Source organism: Taudactylus pleione, unplaced genomic scaffold (assembly GCF_031769625.1).
Source record: "Taudactylus pleione unplaced genomic scaffold, aTauple2 ptg000703l, whole genome shotgun sequence".
Lineage (NCBI taxonomy): Eukaryota > Metazoa > Chordata > Amphibia > Anura > Myobatrachidae > Taudactylus > Taudactylus pleione.
Window position 1 is genome coordinate 5,921,812 of NW_028285105.1, and position 25,436 is coordinate 5,947,247.

At 43.5% G+C, this 25,436-nt stretch overlaps 1 protein-coding gene across 3 annotated transcripts in view; it reads left to right on the forward strand.

Annotated features, from left to right (window-relative positions):
* The first annotated feature begins 260 nt into the window (after positions 1 to 260).
* The window catches only part of LOC148477668 (transmembrane protease serine 11G-like), an 80,403-nt gene continuing 55,227 nt past the window's right edge, over positions 261 to 25,436 (forward strand). The window contains exons 1-3 of one of the 3 annotated variants that reach the window (XM_088456404.1): positions 261 to 300; positions 18,221 to 18,282; positions 23,880 to 23,995. In XM_088456404.1, the coding sequence (XP_088312530.1) occupies positions 18,227 to 18,282; positions 23,880 to 23,995 (172 nt within the window). In that variant the 5' untranslated portion in view covers positions 261 to 300; positions 18,221 to 18,226. Of the gene's footprint in view, positions 301 to 7,553; positions 7,632 to 13,626; positions 13,694 to 18,220; positions 18,283 to 23,879; positions 23,996 to 25,436 lie in introns of those variants that run through there. The other 2 variants (XM_088456401.1, XM_088456402.1) reach the window with 2 other exon arrangements.

The following is a 25,436-nucleotide window of genomic DNA, read 5'->3' on the forward strand; positions in this document are numbered from 1 at the left end:
CTGCTTAAACCAGTTTAGTTGAGGAAGTAGCTGTGATATGCCTATTTAAACACCTGAACCTTCTGCCTTATACACTATCTTATACTGACACAGTTACCAGCCATTCAGGACTTGTCAGACAAGTTTTGTGCATATCACGTTTTGTGCATATCACATTTTTATTTTTTGTTTGTGTGTTTAAGGATTGTCCAAACCCTTTGGCTCAGAATTGTTAAGGAATTTTCCTGTACCAATCAGCTATTCACAACTACAAAATCAAGTTGGTCTACAAAGAAGGAGCATTCAGCTAAGTTCTCCCAGGTACATTTTATACTTCTCTTTCATTGCTCGCTGTAAATGATGACAGGTAGAAGATATCAGATCATTATAATTGACATTGTATCTTTGCCTAGCCCAGACCTTTCAGTAAATGTTTAATTTTGCAATAGGGTGATGTTTGCAGCAGCAAATTAACACAATAGGCTATATTTACTAAACTCAGAGTTTTCAGAAGTGGAGATGTTGCCCATAGCAACCAATCAGATTCTACTTAACATTTAACTAGCACCTTCTAAAAGATAATAGCTAGAATCTGATTGGTTGCTATGGGCAACAACTCCACTTCTGAAAACTCTCACTTTAGTGTGTTATGTTTTCTATTGACATATTATTTTAATACTAAATATTTATTTGGGTACTCAACATACATATAGATACTACATACTCTATATGCCCACATTTCAAAATATTTTAAAGGAACCACTTTACCTCAGATCCAGAAGTCTAATATGCTGTATGTAGCATTTTGTAGTAATTGCGCTTATAACCCAGCATGATATGTTGAACATAGTTATATTTTGTTTGTATATTAAATATTCCTCTGCAATAACTATATTATATCACATGATATTAAAAGATAAGGTGAGAATATATAATGAGTAATTGTACTTTTCAGTTTGGTCAAGGTTCAAGTCCCAAGATTTAAAGATTTGTTTCTAGAAATTTGACACAGTTGACAATCATATTGTTATATACTTTTGTTGCTGGACCACAGGTTTTAAATATATACAACTTTAACTTAGGGGTGTGCATCGGCCACGTTTTGTGTTTTGGTTTTGGATCTGGATCTTTCTTCGTGTTTTGGATCTGGATTGGTTTTGCCAAAACCACCCTTCCGTGTTTTGGGTCTGTATTTTTTGGGGAAAAAGCATAGAAACAGCTAAAATCACAGAATTTGTGTTTTTTTTCCCCTATGCTATTATTAACCTCAATAATATTAATTTCCACTCATTTCCAGTCTATTCTGAACACCTCATACCTCACAATATTGTTTTTAGGCCAAAAGGTTGCACCAAGGTAGCTGGATGACTATGCTAAGCAACACAAGTGGGCGGCACAAACATGTGGCCCATCTAGGAGTGACAATGCAGTGGCAGACAGTATGGCAGTTTGAAAAACTAGGCCAGAAACAGTACAAAATGCAAAGAAAAAAAAGATGTGCAAGATGGAATTGTCCTTGGGCCCTCCCACCCACCCTTATGTTGTATAAACAGGACTAGAGCAGTAACCAGACTTTTTGGTGCCCTGTGCCAGAAAGAGTATTGGCGCCCCCCTCATTTTTCAAAGGGACATAATGCACCCAAAAAAGGGCCATGGCTTCATGGGGAAGGTTCACGGAAGAGATAGGAGAGGCCAGGAGATGCTGGGGATGAAATAAGAGGAAGCTACAAGCAAGAATGTAATAAACAGAAATTTGACAGGCCAAAACAGCGCCCCCTGACCTGTGGTGCCCTGTGCGATGGCACCGGCCGCACTGCCCTAGCTACGGCCCTGAACAGGACATGCACACTTTAAGAAACCATTCATTTCAGCAGCAGGGTCTGCCACACGACTGTGGCTGAAATGTTTGGTTCGTTTGGGTCCCCACAAAGCAAGCTGGCAATTAATCTGTCACTGCGTAAACTGGCTCTACGGAGCCAAGATGTTGTCCTCATCCTCCTCATCCACCAATTCCTCACCCTCTTCAGTGTTGTGTACATCCTCATCCTCTCAGAGTCCCCGCTGGAATCCACCACCACCGGTCCCTCTGTACTTTCTGGAGGCTGGTCTCCCTGGAAGAATTGATAATTCATTTTGATGAACATCATCTTCTCCACATTTTGTGGAATCAACCTCCTACACCTTTTGCTGACAAGGTTTCCGGCTGCACTAAAAACTCTTTCGGAGTACACACTGGAGAGGGGGCAACTTAGGTAAAATAGAGCCAGTTTGTACAGGGGCCTTCAAATTGCCTCTTTGTCCTGCCAGTACAGGTACGGACTGTCTGACATGCCTACTTGGAAGCTGTCACCGATGTAATCCTCCACCATTCTGTCAATGGTGACAGTATCATATGCAGTGACAGTAAACATGTCAGAAATTGTTGGCAGGTCCTTCAGTTCAGACCAGATGTCCAAACTTGGTCCTGCCTGCCCTGCATCACCACCAGCGGGTTGCATAGGATATCTAAGTTGTTCCTGGCAGCCCCAGTTGTGGGACAAAATGAAGAAGGAGCTGTTAACGTGTCACATTCCGCTTCAGCTGACAGTGTTTTCACCAGCAGGTCTTTGCACCTCTGCAGGCTTGTGTCTGTTGGAAAGAGAGACACCAAGTAGGCTTTAAACCTAGGATCGAGCACGGTGCTCAAATCCACACCTGCTGGCTGCTGATGGCACACAGGGAGAGACAAGAGGCTGCTGGAGGGACATGGGTAGATGAGTTGCTGGGGGGATATAATTTGTAAGGGATACTACTATTGTGTGGAATAATGTGTTCTATGGGGCACTACTACTATGTGGCATAATATGTAAAGGGCATTACTTTGTGGTATAATGTGTATGGGGCATTACTGTGTAGTGTAAGGGGAATTATAGTGTGGCATAATATATAAGGGGCACTACTACTGCGTGGTATAATGTATATAAGGATTACTACTGTGTGGCATAATCTGAATGGGGTCTGTGTGGCATAACATGAATGGGTTCTGTGTGGGGGCATATGTATGTTTTATTAACCTCTGGGGGGGCTCTTTTAAGATCTTGCTAAATAACCCACAAAGTTCTAGTTACGCCTAGGGGTGCTGAAAGAGGGGGGAGCGGGTACTAATTCCCTGGATTCAGGCTTATCGGAGGGGCCTGGTGGGGACCCAGGCCTGATGCCACCCCCCCTTACCTGTCTGCAGCCCAGCACATACTGCTGTGTGCTGGGCTGCAATGGGAGACTGCTTGTTGCTGCTGCAGTCTCCTCTGATTGTGGGGGGGAGTGATCGCACTGATTGCGCCCCCCCGGATTTGTGCTGGGTTGAGGGGCTCACACCAGCCCCCTCCCTGGAATGCAGCAAAAGGGTTTATTTTTTTCATACAAACACAGAGGCTCTGGATTTAATATAAACCTGTCTGAGTCATCAAGTTTTCTCAGACTAAGGGTAAAATTATTATTTTGTAGCATTCTCACAGGCTTTTGGCAGACTGCTAATTTCTACTGGAGTTAGCCCTGGAACCTGTATAATTTAAGAGTATCCCCATTTTTAGTGATTATGTGACAGTGTGTGGCGCTAATGAAAACCTAATCCTGGTCAAACTACACCACATTGCCAAATTTGGTGGAGCTAGGTCCAAAACTCTGACTGTACATAAGGGCCAAAAAGACGGATAGACAGACATACTTTCCTGCTTATTATATAGATATATACTTTTAGAGCTTAATTCAATTTCAGTGTTGAAATTACTAATTACATGAAAGGATTGCAAGCTTACTGTTTAAGCAAACGAGCATCCAGCGCTTAAATCAGGTTATTCCTTCATATGGAATTTGTCAACTTGTGGAAAGGAAATGGGGGAAAATAAAAAAAAAACAGTACAAAATAGATGTAATAATGATGATGTCTGGTTTCTGGAAAGCTAACAGTATGTCAAAGAATCTTCAAGTACAGCATAAAGCCATAGTACTGATAAGAAGAGATGTCAAATGAGGCAAAACGTCATCTTTCACTGACATCTCAACACAGATGTCTATGAAAGATGACGTTTTGCCTCAATCTGAACTTTGCGAGAAAATCTTAGCCAAAACCGAACTGCTCATCTCTACTGATAAGTAGAAGTTACTAAAAAAAAAAACCCACATAGTTTGTGTAGTGACTTTAAGGGGTAAATTTACAAAAGTGAGAGTTTTTAGAAGTGGAGCTGTTGCCCATAGCAACCAATCAGATTCTAGCTATTATCTTCTAGAAGGTGCTAGTTAAATGTAAAGTAGAATCTAATTGGTTGCTATGGGTAACATCTCCACCTCTGAAAACTCTTACTTTAGTAAATTTACCCCATGGATTGGATTCTATGTATACGTTCATCATGGTATTGGGTATTCATGCAGTAGATAAATGAAGCAATAATAGGCTGCGATTCAATTCAATGCGATGTTAAATAGCCCCGGGAGAGAGCTCCTGGAGCTATTCAATTCAGCGCGCTGTTAAGTCAGAGAATTCCAGTTCTCACGACTTAACCCGGGTGTTTAGTCGCGAGAACCGGCATTCTCCGACTAAAGTGCCAACCGCGCGGATGTTAGCACTGCACTGAGGACCTCATTCAGAGTCGGTCGTTGCGGCCGCATGGTCGTACGTCAACTGATTTTCGCTATACTGCGCATGCGTAAAGTTCGCAATGCGCGTGCGCAAACTAGCCGCTACGATCAGAAATTTCTCTCTCCTTGAACACAGCCAGGTCGGTAGTTTGAGTGACAGATGGAGGCGTTTGTGGGTGGTAACAGGGGAAGTTGCTTGAAAACGGGGGAGTGGAGATCCAAACGCAGGCGTGCCTGATTATGCGAACGGCGTTTTATGGGAGTGCATACGGATTATGGGAGTGCATAATTAACAAAGTAGCGTCATGGCACATGTGACCTGGGTGGTTTTTACACTGACATGATCGTAGAGCTTAAGAGAGGGTATGGTCAACCTTAAACTCTACGACCTGTTCCGATGGTTCCCGATGGTCTCGATTAATCCTTATATGCCGAAGATGACGTGCAATGCGTACGAGAAGGGGGCGTATTTTTTTGTCTTCCAACCGCTTCCTCCCCTTGGTCGGCCAACTACCGATCCAAACTTAGGGACGCAACTTGCGAGGGAATCATTTGCATATCCGGCCCCTTTTTCCGTACGACTGTGCGGCCGCTTCGACCGACTCTGAATGAGGTCCTGAGACACTTTTGTCAGATTTCTCCTAGCATCCCAGGAGGGTGCAAGAGGAAATCCTTTAGCCCGACCAAACATTGCGTTGAATTAAATAGCTTTGGGTGCTCCCTCCTGGGGCTACTCAACATCGAATTGAAATAAATCACCCCCCTAGTCTTTAAACCCCTTGTTTGTCTTAATTTTCCAAAATCAGCTTTATGTTGTCCATGGTCCACCCATGAATAAACTATAATTGTGTTGCAATCCAGATGTCCCAGACAGTACTGTTTTGATCTTACCCTCTTTACAGCAGGACAATCCCTCATACAAAAAAACATAAGGTAATAATAGAACAAGATAATCCATTCTCACTCTTGCATGATGGTCTGTCAAAAAATCTGACACATTCTGTTCAGTAAGAACTAGGGATGTGCTCCGACCCCGTGTTTTGGTTTTGGACCAGCATCTCCTTTGTGTTTTGGATCTAGATTTGGTTTTGCCAAAACCGCCCTTGCGTGTTTTGGTTTTTGGATCTGTATTTTTTTTTATAAAAATTGCTAAAAAGTTAAAAACTGCTAAAATCACATAATTTGGGCTTTTTTTTGTTCGTACAGTATTATTAACCTCATTAACGGTAATTTCCACTCGTTTCCAGTCAATTTTGACCACCTCACAGCTCACAATATTGTTTTCATCTGGTTTAGTCCCAAAATTTGCAAGCTAGCTGGCTGACTAAGCTAAGCGGCACAAGTGAGCAACACAAACACGTGGCAGTTCAAGTTCCAACATGGCACATAAGGAAACATATGGTTTCATTAATCAAGAGGCCTGAGGAAGATAAAGTATGGATGTAGTTGAATGCAGGGACAGGAAGGGTTGATTGGTAGTAAATGTAATTGAAGTTTTTGATTCCGAAGCAAATTTATGGGGGAGGAGGGGAGTGCATGGGTGAACAATATGTCCCATGTTTTGCCCACAAAATCAACTTGGTGGTTCAGCATATTTTTTTAAATTAAAGGGGCATGCAGGAGATGCTGTCTGTGGCCAGAAACATTTCTGGATATTTTTGCCATTCAGCAACCACATGTCAAAGATTGCAGCAGCTGTGGCAGTTCAACGTCCTCCATGGCACATCAGGAAACAAATATATTTATTATTAAAGAGGACTGAGGGAGTTGGAGTATGTATGTAGTTGAAGGCAGGGAAAGGAAGATTTGATTAGTAGTAAATTTAATTTAATTTTTTGATTCTGAACCAAATTTATGAGGAAGGGGATGAGTGGAGGCATTTACAAAAATATTTAGATCTTTCACATCAGTCCTTGCCCCAGAAGTATCCTTGTGCGCTATGCCCGCTGCTGCTGCTGGGAGTGGATTTTCATCCCAGAAGGGGACCAGGAAGACTACTAATAGTACTTTAAAAAACAATTGACTGTTAAACAATCCTTTGCAAGGTGGAGCAAGTATGACAGCATTTACCCAGTTGCACAGCGGATCACTGACGCCATAACATCTATGCTGGTATTAGATGTGCGGCCAATATCTGCCAATAATGCAGTGGGTTTTAGACAGTTAATTGAGGTCATGTGTCCCCGCTACCAAATCCCATCTAGATTCCACTCCACTAGAAAAGCAATTCCCAACCTTGTAGCAGCCCCTTGTTGAACAACACAGCACCCCTTTCTGGACAACAAAGCACCCCTGAGGAGCAGCAGAGTGCGGACGGACCACCTGCAGAGTCACAAATACATTGATGATAAACTGCGGTCTGGCTGGCAGTTTCACTGAACAATAATAGCGTAACTAGTAGTTACTAACTACGAACTATGCACAGACACAAAAAAATTAGAAAAAATAAGAATTTAATTTTAACTTTTATTTTTATTACTGGGGAAGAGCATCCCTGGATTGACAGAGAACCCCTGGACAACACAGCACCCCTTTATTAACTGCAGCCCTAGCCCCTTGATGGACAAGACAACACAGCAGTACCCCTTTATGTACTGCAGCCAAAGTCCCTTTATGGACCACACAGCAGCAGCCCTTTATGTACTGCAGCCCCTGCCCCTTGATTGACAGGACAACAGTGAGTGACACAGCACCACCCCCCACTTTATGTACTGCAGACCCAGCCTGACAACACTGCACCCTTGAACAAATAGTGATAAGGTGACAACACACAACACTGACTGCACCCTAGAAGAACAGAGCACGTCTGCTCTGTACACTCTCCACAGCCAGAGTGAAAATGGCGCTGATCACCGGGACCTTTATAGAATCCAAAACCCGTGAGAATCCAACAGCAGGAGTATGACATTTTGCCCCATTTTCAGATCCGAGTCATGCGGGAAAACCCGAGCCAGACTCTGATCTCGCCTCAGAACACGAAAGTTCGGGTGGGTCCAGTTCTCCTAGAACCGGACCCGCTTATCTCTTGTATGAACAAGGTATGTGAATAAACGCTCTGCTTTTAATGAACCCTACTATGGTTGTGAACTAAAGCTAGTACGACAACCAAATGATGTGACCATTTAATGTATGTAAAGTATATACAGTAATGTAAAAGAACATAACATCTGAGTACAATAAATCAGGCTTAAAACAACAATATTAGAAAAACCAGCATGACACTCCTTCTTCCCACTGCTATAGGGATTGCTATAATTCACTACTGCTAAGCACTCCACTGTGGGATAGACAATGCTTACTGTTATGGAAGCCCAAAATGGAAAAGCAATATCCAATGCATTTGGTCACTCAGCTACTTTATCAAGGGATTGTGTATATAAGTCTATGCAGCTGGTAACCTCTTTCTATACAGCTACCTTCCTTGATCTAACAGAAATTGGTTAACTGCCTTGCATAAGTCACTTATCCATAAACAGTGGAAAAAAACATTGCTATTGAATTATAAAGATGTACATTTTGTATAATCTGTTTCTTCTATTGCTAATAACATAACAGCAGGAAAAATATTGCTAAGCACAATAGTAATTAAAATCCATCTAGAATATATATAGAACCTCCCCATATATATACATATTCATAGACAAATGAGTACATGATGCTTATATCTTTAAACATATTAATTACACTGGAAATGCTGTCATAAACTAAATACTCACAGCAGCAATCATGTGCAAGTTCAAAACAGGGTGACCTATATCTTATAAGTTGGTGTCACAGTACTATGAGTGAGAACTGAAAGATCGGAGGCAGCTCGCAGGACTGATGGGCGTGTTTTTTTTTCTTCAGGCCGCTCGCTAAGCTGTGGGTGACCACCCACAGCTTTTGCGAGTGGCCTGGAGCCCGTCGCGATTATCACGACCATCTGGCTTGCGAGGAGACCCTGTGGTAGGGTCTCAGCTCTCGCAAACCCGAGTATTCTCCCTGCTCTAATAGAGCAGGAAGTCCACTACTGACATCACGTGTGATGTCAGTAGGGCTGCCCACAAATGCCATGCATTCCTAAGGGAACACCTGCGTTTGTGTAGCCACCCCCCTCCCCGCCTACAAAATGGGGCGAGCTGTCAATCAATATCAACAGCCGCCCCATCTTGTAGCGAGACCCGTAGCAAAGGAGCAGCCTCCGGCGTGTGCATGCACAGTGGGGGACCATCGACCCGCTTGCGAGCGCCAGTGGGGGACCATCGACCCGCTTGCGAGCGCTGTGCGCTTGCGAGCGGGTCTGAATCAGGCCCATAGTGTATATCCGTAGAATACAGCCTAGAAAATACTTTCAATATCTATCACTGCAGTTAGACAGCCACAATTTTTAGTTATTTTGAATTCAATTTCTCTTTTTTGAAATTTAACAAAAATAACTTGTAACCTCTTCTATAAAATCATAGTACATAAATTATTCCCCTAGACACATACCCTCCAATGTCTGCTCACTTTGCAAATTTCCAAAAATGTAAGGCCCCCTAATGATGCATGTGAAACATTGAGTAGGTTATTATCATTATCAGAGCTGTGACAGGGCACAAATGCACCCTGTTCCGGTCGGCCCTCATAGTGTGTAACGTCCTGCCCAGGACTCAGGGTCTGGAGAGCGCCACTGTCACTGCCCCCTTGGCACCTATATTTTACTTGCAGGGTGTCTGGAACAACCAGTAGAGCAGATGCAGAGCTGACGTTCTAAGGACAGTCCAGATGCTCAGGTTCTTCCTGGTCCCTGCGAGCTCACCCCCTTGTTGTGACATCATGGCATCTCATGTGACGGGGCAGGGACTGCACAGGATGAATTATCGCTTTGCTATGACCCTGACTCATCATTGCGAGAGGGAGTATGTAGTGGTGAGTTGCAGAGGGAAGTTCAGCACTTGATGATCCTGTGGCCAACATATGAGTGAGACAACAATGTCAGAGTCACTGAAGGGGAGTAGGAGACATGTGAGCAGAGCACTGGTAACATGTATAGTCAGGGGTAGAACAAGAGGGAAGAGGGTTTTGCCTATGAGAACTTACATACTAAGGGGAAGAGGGGAAAAGTTTGAGGGTGATCTGGTGAATACATGGTGGAAGGGTAGAGGAGATGAGGTCCAAGGATGAGGGGGGCTGATAAGCTCTAATAAAGTAACCTAAAACATTTTCTGAGATCTGCCCTTTAGTACATAGTGTATACATAGTGTATACATAGTGTATACATAGTGTATACATAGAGTATACATAGAGTATACATAGACTTTTTCTTCCCATTTGGGATAACTCTTGGAGGTTGGGTCTTGTTCTCCCGCGCCCCTCCTTCCCCTTTGTCTTTTTCTTTGAATTGGCTCTTTTTTATATCGAATGTTTCCCTATGCTAATTTATTGTATTAGTTCACTATATACGTTGTTTTGTAATCTGCTTATTATGGCCATTGATAGATGGTCACCTCGGTTCATAAATATGTACGCTTCGCCACTGTTCTCCTGTTACGAGATATTCAGCAGCCATGCAATTGTAACACTTATATTACATACTGAATTATGTATAGTTGACACTTTTGATGGTTTACACAATAATATTTATTTGAAAAAAACAAACAAAAACATTTTCTAATATTTCTAAGATGCTCAGTGATCCTGACCTACATGTGAAACTAGTTGAAACACGTGTAATAAATGTTTGATGTTGAAATCCTTGTTTGTTATAATTCATATTAAACAATTAACAGCTTATTGTCTAACTTGTCCTTCCAGAAACATATTTAAATACTTTCATATTTAATAATTAGTCATCATAAATCAATTTGATTCTACTGAGACGATGTGCAAAAGGACCTTATTACAGGATGCTGTCATAATGTCAATAGTGACAATATATCAACATCCATCCAGTTATGTCGATAGGGTTAAAATGTCGACATAATAAATGTTGATGTAGTGTTAGCTTTAGTGTTAGGCTTAGAATGACATTAAACATACAGCATTGACATTCCGACCATGTCAACCATAGCCTCAGTGTCGACATGCTGAATGTAGATAATATGAACATGTCAACATAACCATGTTTAGGTTCTTATGTCAACATTTTGAATGCCAACATGATGAATGGCAACATAATATACCGACACCCCCTTATTACCTCTTTGCTAATATCTGGTTTTATTTTATTTCTGTGTTTGTTCCAAATTGTACAGCTCTGCAGATAAGTAATTAAATAAATAAAAGCTGTGAGGGCAACACAGTTAATCCACACATTAGTACTGTACAGTTAATATATGCCTCAAAGTGAATGTAGAAATGTTTAATGTTTTTATTATGATAGACAATTTACAGTGGGTCTTGATAGACATATGTGCTCTGTTACAGTGCTCTGTGCCTGATACTCTGCTCTGTTACAGTGGTCTATGCCTGATATTCTGCTCTGTTACAGCACTCTGTGCCTGAGACTGCTCTGTTACAGTGCTCTGTGCCTGATACTCTGCACTGTTACAGTGCTCTGTGCCCGATACTCTGCTCTGTTAAAGTGCTCTGTGCCTGAGACTCTGTTCTGTCACAGTGCTCTGTGCCTGAGACTCTGCTCTGTTACAGTACTCTGTGCCTGAGATTCTGCTCTGTTATAGTGCTCTGTGTCTGAGACTCTGCTCTGTTACAGTGCTCTGTGCCTGATACTCTGCTCTGTTAACAGTGGTCTGTGCCTGATGCTCTGCTCTGTTACAGTGCTCTGTGCCTGAGACTCTGCTCTGTTACCGTGCTCTCATTCAGACCCGCTCGCGAGCGCAGGACGCTTGCAAGTGGGTCGATGGTACCAAATGCGCATGTGCATGACAGAGGGAGCTCCGTCGTGCGCATGCGCGAGACCCAAGCTGTCGTTATGGGTCTCGCACTAAAGGGGGCGTACTGTCGATGGTGACAGACAGCACGCCCCCTTTAGTGGGCGTGCCGGGGGCGTGGTTACCAGACGGAGGCGTTCCCATGGGAATGCCTACCGTCTGGGTCCTGCCCCACTAACTAGTGATGTCAGTGGGAGTGATTTTGGCTCTGATAGAGCCAAAATCACTCCTGGGCTTGCGGCAGCGAGACCCTACCGCAGGGTCTCGTCGGAAGCCCGATCGTCGCGATGGTCTTGACCATCACAACCATCATCATGGATGCTCGCATAAGCTGTGGGTGGTCACCCACAGCTATGCGAGCGTCCAAGAGGCTGCTCCATTTTCAGGTAGGAGGGCCCTGATTCAGAGCGAGCGCTCTGGTCAGAGCGTCCGGCTCTCTGCTCTGTGCCTGATACTCTGCTCTGTTACAGTGGTCTGTGCCTGATGCTCTGTTCTGTTACAGTGCTCTGTGCCTGAGACTCTGCTATGTTACAGTGCTCTGTGCCTGATTCTCTACTCTGTTACAGTGCTCTGTGTCTGATACTCTGCTCTGTTATAGTGCTCTGTGCCCGATACTCTGCTCTGTTACAGTGCTCTGTGCCTGAGACTCTGCTCTGTTACAGTGCTCTGTGCCTGAGACTCTGCTCTGTTACAGTGCTCTGTGCCTGAGACTCTGCTCTGTTACAGTGCTCTGTGCCTGAGACTCTGCTCTGTTACAGTGCTCTGTCCCTGATACTCTGCACTGATACAGTGCTCTGTGCCTGATAGTCTGCTCTGTTACAGTGTTCTATGCCTGATACTCTGCACTGTTACAGTGCTCTGTGCCTGATACTCTGCACTGTTCAAGAAACAACAAAAAGTATTCCCCCAGCACTCAGAATGAAATCAGCAATAAGATTTGAAAAACTACATGGTGGTAGATAATTCAGAGATCTCAGTTGCATATATTTGCAAAGATATGGCTAAGCCTCCGGGCCGCGTCACGGCGTCTCGGATACCGGAGGTCCCTATCACTTGGTCAGAATCTGGGGTGCAGAACCCCAAAAAAGCCGGCGATAGCCAGCCACCCCAGCGAAGCACACCAGTGGGAGACTAAAGTGTTAATATAGGATGAAAGGAAAAACTATGGCCCTCATTCAGAGCCGCTCGCTATTTGCGTTCGTTTGTTCAAAAACAAGGGGTGGCTATTCAAATGATCCGTTCGCAAATTGCAGTCTGTTCACACCTCTAAGTCTGAACGAGCGAGCAAAACATACGCTCGTTTATTTGATAACAACGCCCCCTGGCCGCTCGCACCATACGTCATGTCCGCTATTTATTAGATTAATCGAGCACATCGTACAGCGTATGAACTGCTCGCTATTCTTGTGGTTGGTTTTTTCAACCGCTATTTTGCGAGCAGTTCTGAGTTAAAAAAAAACAAGTGACGTGGTCAATGACGCTGCTGTATTAATTATGCACTCCCTTAAAACGCCCGTTTTGACCTTTAAGCACGCCTGCGTTCGAATTCCACTCCCCCGTTTTCAAGCACCTTCCCCTGTTACCACCCACATACGCCTCATTCTGTCACTCAAAATAGCAGGCACTCGCTATATAGCGTACAAACGATTTTTGGCCGCACTGACTGGTTCGCGCATGCGTACTAAAAACCGTACGCATGCGCAGATGTGCAACCATCGCTCGGAACGAGCGTACTGCCGCTAGCGAGCGGCTCTGAATGAGGGCCTATGTGTTAATAAGTGAAGGTGTAATTAAAAAACTAAGAAAAAAAAAAAATATATATATATACACAAAATATATTGGAAAATGTAAAAGTGCTAAATAAAATGTTAATGTGTGCCTCACAAGAGCAGCCCAGCCACACCAACCCCAAGGGGCACCGCACCCCAAACTCATCCCCAAAACTGATAACTATATCCAATTTGGGTAATAATTGCCCAATATAAGGCCACATGATAATGGCACATACAAATATACCTGAATTGAGAGCTAGCTTACCTTGGAGTCACCCCTAAGTCCTCCTAATGGCACTACAAGAACCAGCACGCCCTCCTAACGCTGGTCCCATCTATGCCTCTCAATACAGAAATACAAGTTGGAAGCTGCTCAATCACTTCAGTAATATCACTCAGGTGCATGTAAGGGAGGGGTTAGTCTATACAAGAAACAACAAAAAGTATTCCCCCAGCACTCAGAACTCAGCACTCAAGGTAAGCTAGCTCTCAATTCAGGTATATTTGTATGTGCCATTATCATGTGGCCTTATATTGGGCAATTATTACCCAAATTGGATATAGTTATCAGTTTTGGGGATGAGTTTGGGGTGCGGTGCCCCTTAGGGTTGGTGTGGCTGGGCTGCTCTGGTGAGGCACACATTAACATTTTATTTAGCACTTTTACATTTTCCAATATATTTTGTGTGTGTATGTATGTATGTATGTATGTATGTGTATATATATATATATATATATATTATTAGTATTTTTTTTTTCTTAGTTTTTTAATTACACCTTCACTTATTAACACATAGTTTTTCCTTTCATCCTATATTAACACTTTAGTCTCCCACTGGTGTGCTTCGCTGGGGTGGCTGGCTATCGCCGGCTTTTTTGGGGTTCTGCACCCCAGATTCTGACCAAGTGATAGGGACCTCCGGTATCCGAGACGCCGTGACGCGGCCCGGAGGCTTAGCCATATCTTTGCAAATATATGCAACTGAGATCTCTGAATTATCTACCACCATGTAGTTTTTCAAATCTTATTGCTGATTTCATTCTGAGTGCTGGGGGAATACTTTTAGTTGTTTCTTGTATAGACTAACCCCTCCCTTACATGCACCTGAGTGATATTACTGAAGTGATTGAGCAGCTTCCAACTTGTATTTCTACTCTGCACTGTTACAGTGCTCTGTGCCTGATATCTGTTACAGTGCTCTTTGCCTGAGACTTTGCTCTGTGCCTGATACTCTGCACTGTTACAGTGCTCTGTGCCCGATACTCTGCTCTGTTAGAATGCTCTGTGCCTGATACTCTGCTCTGTTAGAATGCTCTGTGCCTGATACTCTGCTCTGTTAGAATGCTCTGTGCCTGATACTCTGCTCTGTTAGAATGCTCTGTGCCTGATACTCTGCTCTGTTAGAATGCTCTGTGCCTGATACTCTGCTCTGTTAGAATGCTCTGTGCCTGATACTCTGCTCTGTTAGAATGCTCTGTGCCTGATACTCTGCTCTGTTAGAATGCTCTGTGCCTGATACTCTGCTCTGTTAGAATGCTCTGTGCCTGATACTCTGCTCTGTTAGAATGCTCTGTGCCTGATACTCTGCTCTGTTAGAATGCTCTGTGCCTGATACTCTGCTCTGTTAGAATGCTCTGTGCCTGATACTCTGCTCTGTTAGAATGCTCTGTGCCTGATACTCTGCTCTGTTACAGTGCTCTGTGCCTGATACTCTGCACTGTTAGAATGCTCTGTGCCTGATACTCTGCTCTGTTAGAATGCTCTGTGCCTGATACTCTGCTCTGTTAGAATGCTCTGTGCCTGATACTCTGCTCTGTTAGAATGCTCTGTGCCTGATACTCTGCTCTGTTACAGTGCTCTGTGCCTGATATCTGTTACAGTGCTCTGTGTCTGATACTGTGCTCTGTTACAGTGCTCTGTGCCTCATACTCTGCTCTGTTAGAATGCTCTGTGCCTGATACTCTGCTCTGTTAGAATGCTCTGTGCCTGATACTCTGCTCTGTTAGAATGCTCTGTGCCTGATACTCTGCTCTGTTACAGTGCTCTGTGTCTGATATCTGTTACAGTGCTCTGTGTCTGATACTGTGCTCTGTGCCTCATACTCTGCACTGTTACAGTGCTCTGTGCCTCATACTCTGCTCTGACACAGTGCTCTGTGCCCAATACTCTGCTCTGACACAGTGCTCTGTGCCCAATACTCTGCTCTGTTACAGTGCTCTGTGCCTGATATCTGTTACAGTGCTCTGTGTCTGATACTGTGCTCTGTTACAGTGCTCTGTGCCTCATACTCTGCACTGTTACAGTGCTCTGTGCCTCATACTCTGCTCTGACACAGTGCTCTGTGCCCAATACTCTGCTCTGTTACAGTGCTCTGTGCCTGTTACTCTGCTCTGTTACAGTGCTCTGTGCCTGTTACTCTGGACCTCATTCAGAGTAGGTCGAAGCGGCCGCATGTTCGTACGGGAAAAGGGGCCAGGATATGCAAATGATTCCTTCGCAAGTTGCGTCCTTAAGTTCGGATCGGTAGCTGGCCGACCAAGTGGAGGAAGCGGACGGAATTTAAAAAAATACGCCCCATTCTTGTACTCATTGCACGTCATCTCCGGGCATATAAGGATTAATCGAGACCATCAAGAACCATCGGAACTGGTCGTAGAGCTTAAGGTTGACCATACCCTCTCTTAAGCTCTACGATCATGTCAGTGTTAAAACCTCCCATGTCACATGTGCCATGACGCTACTTTGTAAATTATGCACTCCCATAAACCGTATGCACTCCCATAAAACGCCATTCGCATAATTAGGCACGTCTGCGTTCGGATCTCCACTCTCCCGTTTTCAAGCACCTTCCCCTGTTACCACCCACAAACGCCTCAATCTGTCACTCAAACTACCGACCTGGCTGTGTTCAAGGAGAGAGAAATTTTTGATCATAGCGGCTAGTTTGCGCACGCGCATTGCGAACTTTACGCACGCGCAGTATAGCGAACATCGGTGGTGTACGACCGTGCAGCCGCTTCGACCGACTCTGAATGAGGTCCTCTGCTCTGTTACAGTGCTCTGTGCCTGATACTCTGCAATTACACTTTGAGATTGACTGGAGATTTAAGGAGAGGAAGCAGGAAGAATTATCCTCTTTGAATTCATACTTAGTTCTTTTTCCATCATATCTAATCCAGTTGAATTATTTATTTATGGCTAAATTAAGCATATGAAAGCATATTTCTTGTTTTAAGTTTGTTATTAGCTATAGATCAGGTTCTAAGATTCTCAAAGCTGATGCCTTGTCCAGAAGCATCCTTATATTTCATAATGAAAGCATAGAAATCTCCTTCTGATAAATCCAAATTTAGGGGCATATTTGTCAATGAAAATTTGCTGGGGGTACCTGCAAATATTAAAATACCCCTCAATGTATTTAGAGATATATGCTGCAATCCAATTTTCAACTGCAAAAGTAGCCCCTATTCATAATTGCCTATCTTTGTTGTCTCTTCCTTGGGAGATGCCCAGGGAGGAGAAGCAGGTGGGTGGTGATGGGGGTGGGGCCTGAATCATGTCATTAACCCCCAGCCCCCTACACAGGGACCCGCGATCGCCACGGAAATTCTCCCCATTCTGCTCACTTCACTAGGAAGTGGGCAGAATGTGGGAGAAGTGCCTAACCTTCCCGGGGTGCAGAAAAATCGGGAGCCTCCCGCGAAAACCAGGAGGGTAGGCATGTATGCCCCTATATAGGTTACACTCCGCAAAAGGTATTGGGAGAGGGATTCTTATGTTCCTTACCCGTCACCCTCTGCAGCAGCGTGGCCGGCCTCAGAAACTGAAAGTAAAGGGATCGCATGCTTGTGTATTTTAAATTTAATACATGCTGGTGGTACATCATTTCTCATTGCCGCAATAAGAAATTATATTTATTGGATCTTAAACATGGTAATTAATAAATGGACCCCCTAGTGACAAATCAGTTAAAACCAGGGCTATTTTTCAGGTGGAACGGACTGGAATGCTGTTCCTGAAGCTTTTTTGAGAAAGAATGCCATTAAAAGATCCGCTTGTCAGCACAGAGTATCAGGATTCAGGTGGCAGCGGTGTGGATTAGCAACGGGCTGTGAGCTGGTTGCCGATAACGGATCGGCAGCCAGCCAGGCATGGAGAAACAGCAGCGGCATTTTGAATTTGCCGCTTGTGATTGGCTGCCAGTCCTGCGATTAGCTCATGGCCGGCGCCAAATTCAAAATGCTGCCACTGTCTCTCCATGCCTAGCTGCTGGTCCATTATCTGCAACCAGTTCGCAGCTTGGCGCAAATCCACACCTCCCAAATATCCAGTCTTCTTTACCTTGTGCCCTCCACAAAGGTCCAGCCTTCTCTGTCTTGTTTCCCCCCACCAAGGACCAGCCTTGCCTGCCTTGTGCCCCCCATTAAGGTCTACTCTTCCCTGCCCTATGCCATTCCACCACAATGTCTAGCCATCCCTGTGCACCCAATAGATCCAGCACTCCTTGTTCTACACTTCTCCTTTGTCTAGCCCGCTGTTCCCTGTGCCCCCCAGGTCCAGCTCTCTCTGTCTTGCATACCCCCTTAGTTAAATCTTCCCTGCCCTGTGCCCCACCCCAACCTTCCCTGCCCCCCATTAAGGTCCAACCATCCCTGCCCTGTGCCACCCGCCACTATTTCTAGCCATCCCTGTGCACCCAGTAGGTCCAGCCCTCCCTGTCCTGCACTTGCCCTTTGTGTAGACCTTCCTGCCCTGTGCCCCCAGGTCCAGCTCTCCCTGCCCTGCAGACTCCAGGTCCAGTCTTCCCTGTCCGTTGACCTTCCAGTTGCAGTCCTCCCTGACCTCCCATATCCAGGTCTCCCATATATTGCCCCCACCACCTACCTTTCTCCTGTGCCCTTCACAAACCACTTTTCCTCTTGCCCTGCCCCTTATCGTGCCACCCCCTTTCATCCTCCACTTCTCAATTCTTCATCCTTTTCCATCTTCCTTCTCTTCTGCAGAAAGCGATGGAGTCCTGCTGCCCAACGATCAGAAGCGACGTGAAGAAACCAGAGCATGGCAGGTAAGAACAATCTTCTGTTTTAAATATTTTTTCCCTTCTAACGCTGCTATCGCTGGCGAAAACCCTGACAACAGTAAAATTTGCCAGTTTTCGTCAGTGAAGGCTTCCCCAGATGAATTGCACAAGCGTTATGGTGGTACTTGTATCGCCATAATAGCTATTTTATGTGGATCTGGCATTTTTAATGTATTTTATATGGATCTAGCTTTTTAAAAGTGTTTTTCTATGTGAATCTGGCATTTTCAATGTATTTTAGGTGGATATGGCTTTTTCAATTTCTTTTTTTAATGTATTTTAAATGGTTCTGGCTTATTCAATGTATTTATGTGGATCTGGCTTTTTCAATATTAATATGGATCCTGTTTTTCTTATATACTGTATGTATTGTTGTGGCTTGATGTGGCTTTTCCTATATATTTAGTATGGCTTGTGTGAATTTACAGTTTTCGTTCCTATATTTCTGTATTTGTATATATAATTATATAAAGCTCAAACTTTGAAATTTTTTTCCAAATTGGTTACGCACCAATTGATGCCCCACCCCCACTGTAGCTCTGCCCACCTCTGTCCCCACCCCCCAGGCATTCCTGAACCTATTTTTCTACAAAAACAGCACTGCTTAAAATCTTGTTTTGTTATTAATACATTTCTAACCCTAAAGCAATGACTCTAAATAATATACAGTCAGGTGCATAAATATTGGGACATTGACAGAATTTTCATATTTTGGCCTCTATTCACCACCACAATGGCTTTGAAATGAAACAAACAAGATGTACTTTAACTGCAGACTTTCAGATTTAATTTGAGGGTACTTACATCCAAATCAGGTGACCGGTGTAGGAATTACAACAATTTCTATATGTGCCTCTCACTTTTTAAGGGGCCAAAAGTAATGGGACAAACTAAACATTCCTAAATCTAACTTTCACTTTTTAATACTTTGTTGCAAATCCTTTGCAGACAATTACAGCCTGAAGTCTACGCGTTCCAGACATCACCAGACGCTGGGTTTCATCCCTGGTGATTCTCTGCCAGGCCTCTACTGCAAATGTCTTCAGTTCCTGATTGTTCTTGGGGCATTTTCCCTTCAGTTTTGTCTTCATCAAGTGAAATGCATGCTCAATTGGATTCAGGTCAGGGGATTGACTTGGCCATTGCATAACATTCCACTTTTTAGCCTTAAACTCTTTGGTTGCTTTTGCAGTATGCTTCGGGTCATTGTCCATCTGCACTATGAAGCGCCGTCTAATGAGTTCTGAAGCATTTGACTGAATATGAGCATATAATATTGCCCAAAACACTTCAGAATTCATTCTGCTGCTTTTGTCAGCAGTCACATCATCAATAAATACAAAGGGACCAGTTCCATTGGCAGCCATACATGCCCATGCCATGACACTACCACCACCATGCTTCACTGATGAGGTGGTATGTTTTGGATCATGAGCAGTTCCTTTCCTTCTCCATATTCTTCTCTTCCCATTACTCTGGTACAAGTTGATTTTTGTCTCATCTGTCCATAGGATGTTGTTCTAGAACTGTAATGGCTTTTTTAGATGTTTGGCAAACTCTAATCTGGCCCTGTTTTTGTGGCTCACCAATGGTTTACATTTTGTGGTGAACCCTCTATATTCACTCTTGTGAAGTCTTCTCTTGATTGTTGACTTTGACACATATACACCTACCTCCTGGAGAGTGTTCTTGATTTGGCCAACTGTTGTGAAGGGGTTTTTCTTCACCAGGAAAATAATTCTTCTGTCATCCACCACAGTTGTTTTACATGGTCTTCCGGGTCTTTTGGTGTTGCTGAGCTCTCTGGTGCATTCTTTCTTTTTAAGAATGTTCCAAACAGTTGATTTGGCCACACCTAATGTTTTTGCTATCTCTCTGATGGGTTTGTTTTGAGTTTTCAGCCTAATGATGGCTTGCTTGACTGATAGTGACAGCTCTTTGGATCTCATATGGAGAGTCGACAGCAACTGATTTCAAATGCAAATGTCACACCTAGAATCAACTCCAGACCTTTTACCTGCTTAATTGATAATGAAATAACGAGGGAATAGCCCACACCTGTCCATGAAATAGCTTTTGAGTTGATAGTCCCATTACTTTTGGCCCCTTAAAAAGTGGGAGGCACATATAGAAAGCACCGTTCACCTGATTTGGATGTAATTACCCACAAAATAAATCTGAAAGTCTGCAGTTAAAGCACATCTTGTTTGTTTCATTTCAAAGCCATTGTGGTGGTGAATAGAGGCCAAAATATGAAAATTCTGTCAATGTCCCAATATTTATGCACCTGACTGTATATTAAAACAGATGCACTTTCTGTTCCCAACTGTCACCTGAACACATACTAACTAATTCAGCTGGGTAACACAAACTATGGGTCACATCATGTGACATATTCCACAAATTATAGGTATGAAACAAATTATTTACATTTACAGGAAATCCTTTATGTGTTTGAAAGTATCGCTATCTCTGATGATGTGACCATTTACATCAAGACAGATCATATGGTCCATGGCCGTAACTAAAGTAGTGCGACCTGGCACAGGGCACTGCAGGGCAGGGGTCACTGTTCTGGCCTCTCAATTATCTGCTTATTATGATTCTCACTTATACTGTAGCCTCCTCTTCATTTATCCCTAGCATCTCCTGGCCTCCCCTATCTCTGGCCCTTCCTCATGAGGCCTTGGCCCTTTTTCGGGTGCGTGTCTTATGTCCCTATTTGAATAATAATGTGGGGAGGGGGGCACCAATGCTCTTTCTGGCACAGGGCACCAAAAAGTCTAGTTACGGCTCTGATATGGTCGTCCCTTTCTGCAATCCATAAGGCCACCAGACTCAATGAAAATTTGTGTAGTCTTCATTTTCTCAGGCACAATAGTTGTTTCTCAATTTTTTTTTTTACTAAACATTTTTATTGGCATTCAAAACACAATACAATATTGATATTGATATATGATGTAGAGAGTAATCAATATAATAATGTTAGGATTTGCAGTTAGCAAATTATCTTGGTGGCAATTCCCAGTCATAGTTGTTACTGGGATACTGCATCATGTCCTATCCTTGTTCTGGCTTTTTGCAGGAAGCCTGAAATCCTGTCTTGTCTGTGTCAATTCATAGCCTGTCATTCAGGTCTGTCTGTGTTTGTGTTGTTTCATGTGTTCACTAATTAACTAGCTCTCTCCTTGCAGAGCAGGTACACACATGCCTTTTTAATTAGGAATCACTCTCCAGGAATGGTCTCTGATTGGATCCTGCATCTCATAAGTATACACCCAGCCCTGATCTCATATGTCGTCATTACCAGTGTATGTTTGCTGTGTTCAGTTCCTAAGTGCTTGCCAGTCTACTGAGTACTTTGGTTATTGTATCTGTATCCTGTCTCCATTCAGCCCTGCAGTATTATACCACGGTCCTTTCTGTCTGCATTCATCTAGTTACTTGCAGTGTTTCCACCTCACTGCCTCCATTATGTGTTACTGCAGCATCTGAATCCACCTGTCTGCTGTTTAGGACCCTGCCTAGACCATCTCAGCTGCTTGTGTCAACAGGGCCACACAGGCCGCATTACAGAGTGTCTGTCAGTTCTCTCGGCCTGGCTGCAGAGTCAGGTTGTTCCTGTTCACTGAACTCCCACAAGACTTCCTAGCCGCATCTAGCAGTCCCCGAGCTACCGTCTGCTCAGCAATCTCCATATGGCTTCCTAGCCACTCCAAGTAGCTTCCGTGCTACCACCAATCTCCAAACAGCTTCCTAGCAGCTCTCGTGCTGCCAACATTCGCCATATGGCTTCCCAGCCGCTCCAAGTAGCTTCCGTGCTACCACCAATCTCCACACGGCTTTCTAGCCGCATCCAGCAGCTCCCATGCTGCCAACATTCCTCATTTGGCTTCTTAGCCGCTCCAAGCAGCTCCCTTGCCGCAACATCAGCATACTTGCCGCACCATCGGCTCTCAAAGCCATTATCAAACTCTAGACTGTTTATCAATGGCAATTGCCCCAACATCAGCACCATTGCTGCAACATCGGCCCACTTGCCGCACCATCGGCTCTCAAAGTCAATGAGGAATGTTGGCAGCACGGGATCTGCTGGATGCGGCTAGAAAGCCGAGTGGAGATTGGTGGTAGCACTGAAGCTACTTGGAGCGGCTAGGAAGTCGTATGGTGAACGTTGGTAGCACGAGAGCTGCTAGATGCGGCTAGGAAGCCATTGGGAGATTGGTGGTAGCACGGAAGCTACTTGGAGTGGCTAGGAAGCCGTATGGAGATTGCTGAGCAGATGGCAGCTCGGGGGCTGCTAGATGCGGCTAGGAAGCCATGTGGGAGTTCAGTGAACAGGAACAACCTGACTCTGCAGCCAGGCCAAGAGAACTCACAGACACTCTGTAATGTGGCCTGTTTCTCCACTGTCATAGAACCAAACCAAGGTTGGATGGTTGGTAGTGGGGTGTATTGTCTAGGGAGATCTGGCCCACAAAAACAGTGTGCTCCCTACTAGTAAAAACTAGCCCTGTGGTGATAGTTCTAAGGATCTTACCACACCCCTGGGCAGTGGGTGTGCCTTAATTAAATTGTTAATAATAGAATACATTTGCTGCCAATGAAAGAGGAATTAGGGTTGTTGTGTATTGCAGCCATCACTGACCTCTTAAATACTATACCATGGCCTAGACCAGGGTCAGTTATGTGGTGGTGGACAGGTGTACGCTTCTGTTTGTCCACATATTTACTTTACATTGACCATAAATAATTTGATTTGGTGCTGGACCACCAACCTGAGGCACCCCTGCAAGTGTACCAAGGCACTCGAGGGTGCCACGGCCCACAGTTTGGGAACCACTGGCCTAGACACTATTAATGCCACAAGCACAACTGCTCTCTAGGGCCGGATAAGGGCCACATGGGCCCTCCATCTGGCCCTACAGTATATGTGAAATGGCTCTAACACTGTTAGGCCGATAGTCATGGTCAAACCTATTCTACTCAATTTCTAAAATGATTATAAAAAATATAGGTGCCTTTTTTAATTTTAGAGTCTGTTTGTTGACTTGTTCGAAAATCCCAAATGTGACTGATTAAAGCATCTTTACTCATGTCAATTTGGTGTGAATCAGACCTCAGTCTATAGGAAGGAATGGGATGCGGTCAGAATGCCGACCGCCGGAATCCCGAAGATAAGTACTGGGGTTAGGGGGAGGGTTAGGAAGACAGTTCTTGCATACAATGTATCTTGTTTTGATATAAAAGTGTTGAGCAATTACAAGTATGGCATGTTTCCTTGCACTATGTTATAATGACAATGATAATTACCTTCTTTTTCCAGTCAATAGATTTTTTTTGTTTTCAATTTTGTATTAACATAAAGAAGATCTTCAAAAGGTTGTGGAGAAGGGGTCTTTGTGCATAAATATGAAACCATACAAGTTTTTTTAAAGTGTAATTTCAATTTCTATATTTAATTTAAATGTTCTATATTATACTAACTATATTATAATTATATTAATGTATGTAGACATATGCCCAAATACTTCTGTTATATGTGTATAAATATACTTACCATATCATTTTATTTTAATTAGAATGTCTGAATCAGAGGTGCCAATGAAATCTTCCAGAAGGATCACAGTAGCCATCATCAGCATAACCATTTTCATTATTGTGGCAGCAATTATATCAGGCATCGTCATTGCAATTGGTAAGAATTTGTTATAAATATAGTGATTCTTATTATTAGATATTATAACATGGTTGTATGTACATGTGGTTAAACTGTTCATTACCAGAGATACATTAACTCTTCATGACTCCACAATTTTATCTTTGGTTTAGGCTAGTTAAATTAAAATATATTTCTATTTACTAGGGTTTCTAAATGAATGTCCCATTGCATTACTATTCTCATAACAGACATCTTGGGAGGTCAGAATAGACACTGCAAATATAAGTACATTTTTGTACCTCCTACTTGTTAAAACTGGAGCTGAAATATCTTCTCTAATTAAAGCACAATAAACTAAAACATAGCGTTAAGGGAGGGTGGGGCTAAGCTAAGGGAAGGATGATGGTAGGGCGGGGCTAAGTAACTTGTGACAACTAAAAAAACATCTCTGCACCACCATTGGATCACAGCCATCAATGGCAAAACATCACCCATCTGTAGCAAACCATTGATGTTTACTAATTATCGGATGGTCGATGTCCATCACAGCACTTCATTATTTTGAATGCTGCACAGCTGAAATAAGGGAGTCAGGAACTATTAGTAATAGTTTTTGGTCATTTTTCTGGAATTTCAGTCAGTCAATGGCAGACATGGTCCAGGGGTAGATTGTAGAAAAGCTCATCATCAATAGGACAAAAAATCTGTAAAAAGGAAATTTGACCTCTGTTCCCCAGCTATTCACCAGATATTTGAACAGACATCTTATCTATGTATATTTTAAAGTGGATGTAGTTGGCATCCCACGGTCAGGATGCCGACAGTCAGAATCCTGGTGGTGGAATTCCGAAAACAGTCTGAATACCTACTCTAGAATCCTGCTGACATGATGTCATGCCAACATGAGGGTTAGGTTTAGGGTTAGGATTAGGCACTAGGGGGAAGGTTAGGGTTAATTACTAAAGGGGATGAAGTTGAACCAACCATGGCAGATTGCTGATTTTTCCAGCATTCTGGTTTAAAGTAACTTCAAATACTTAAAACAGCCGAGTATTCTGGTTAAATAGGTTGGCATGTGATGAACCAGGGAGTGCTTCATGGGATTACTCACATACAGTCATATGTCACAGTCTTAGGTTAAGAATTTACTGCTGAATGTATTTCATTCAGATGCAGAAAGGAAGAGCAGTCAGTTTGTTTATGCTCAGGTTGATAATCCATACTAGCTAATATAAGCACATTGTGGTAACAGTGCCACCAAGTGGTTTAGTTAAGCATCTATGTACAAAGCCTTGGAGAAAGACAAAGTGGATGCAGATAAAGGACCAACCAACTAGCTCCTAACTGTCATTTTTCAAACAGTCTGTGTCATGGCAGTTAGGAGCTGATTGGCTGGTACTTTATCTCCATTCACTTTATCTCCATCCAAGGCTTAGTAAATAGACCCCCTATATACCAAAATATCACAAGAAAACTT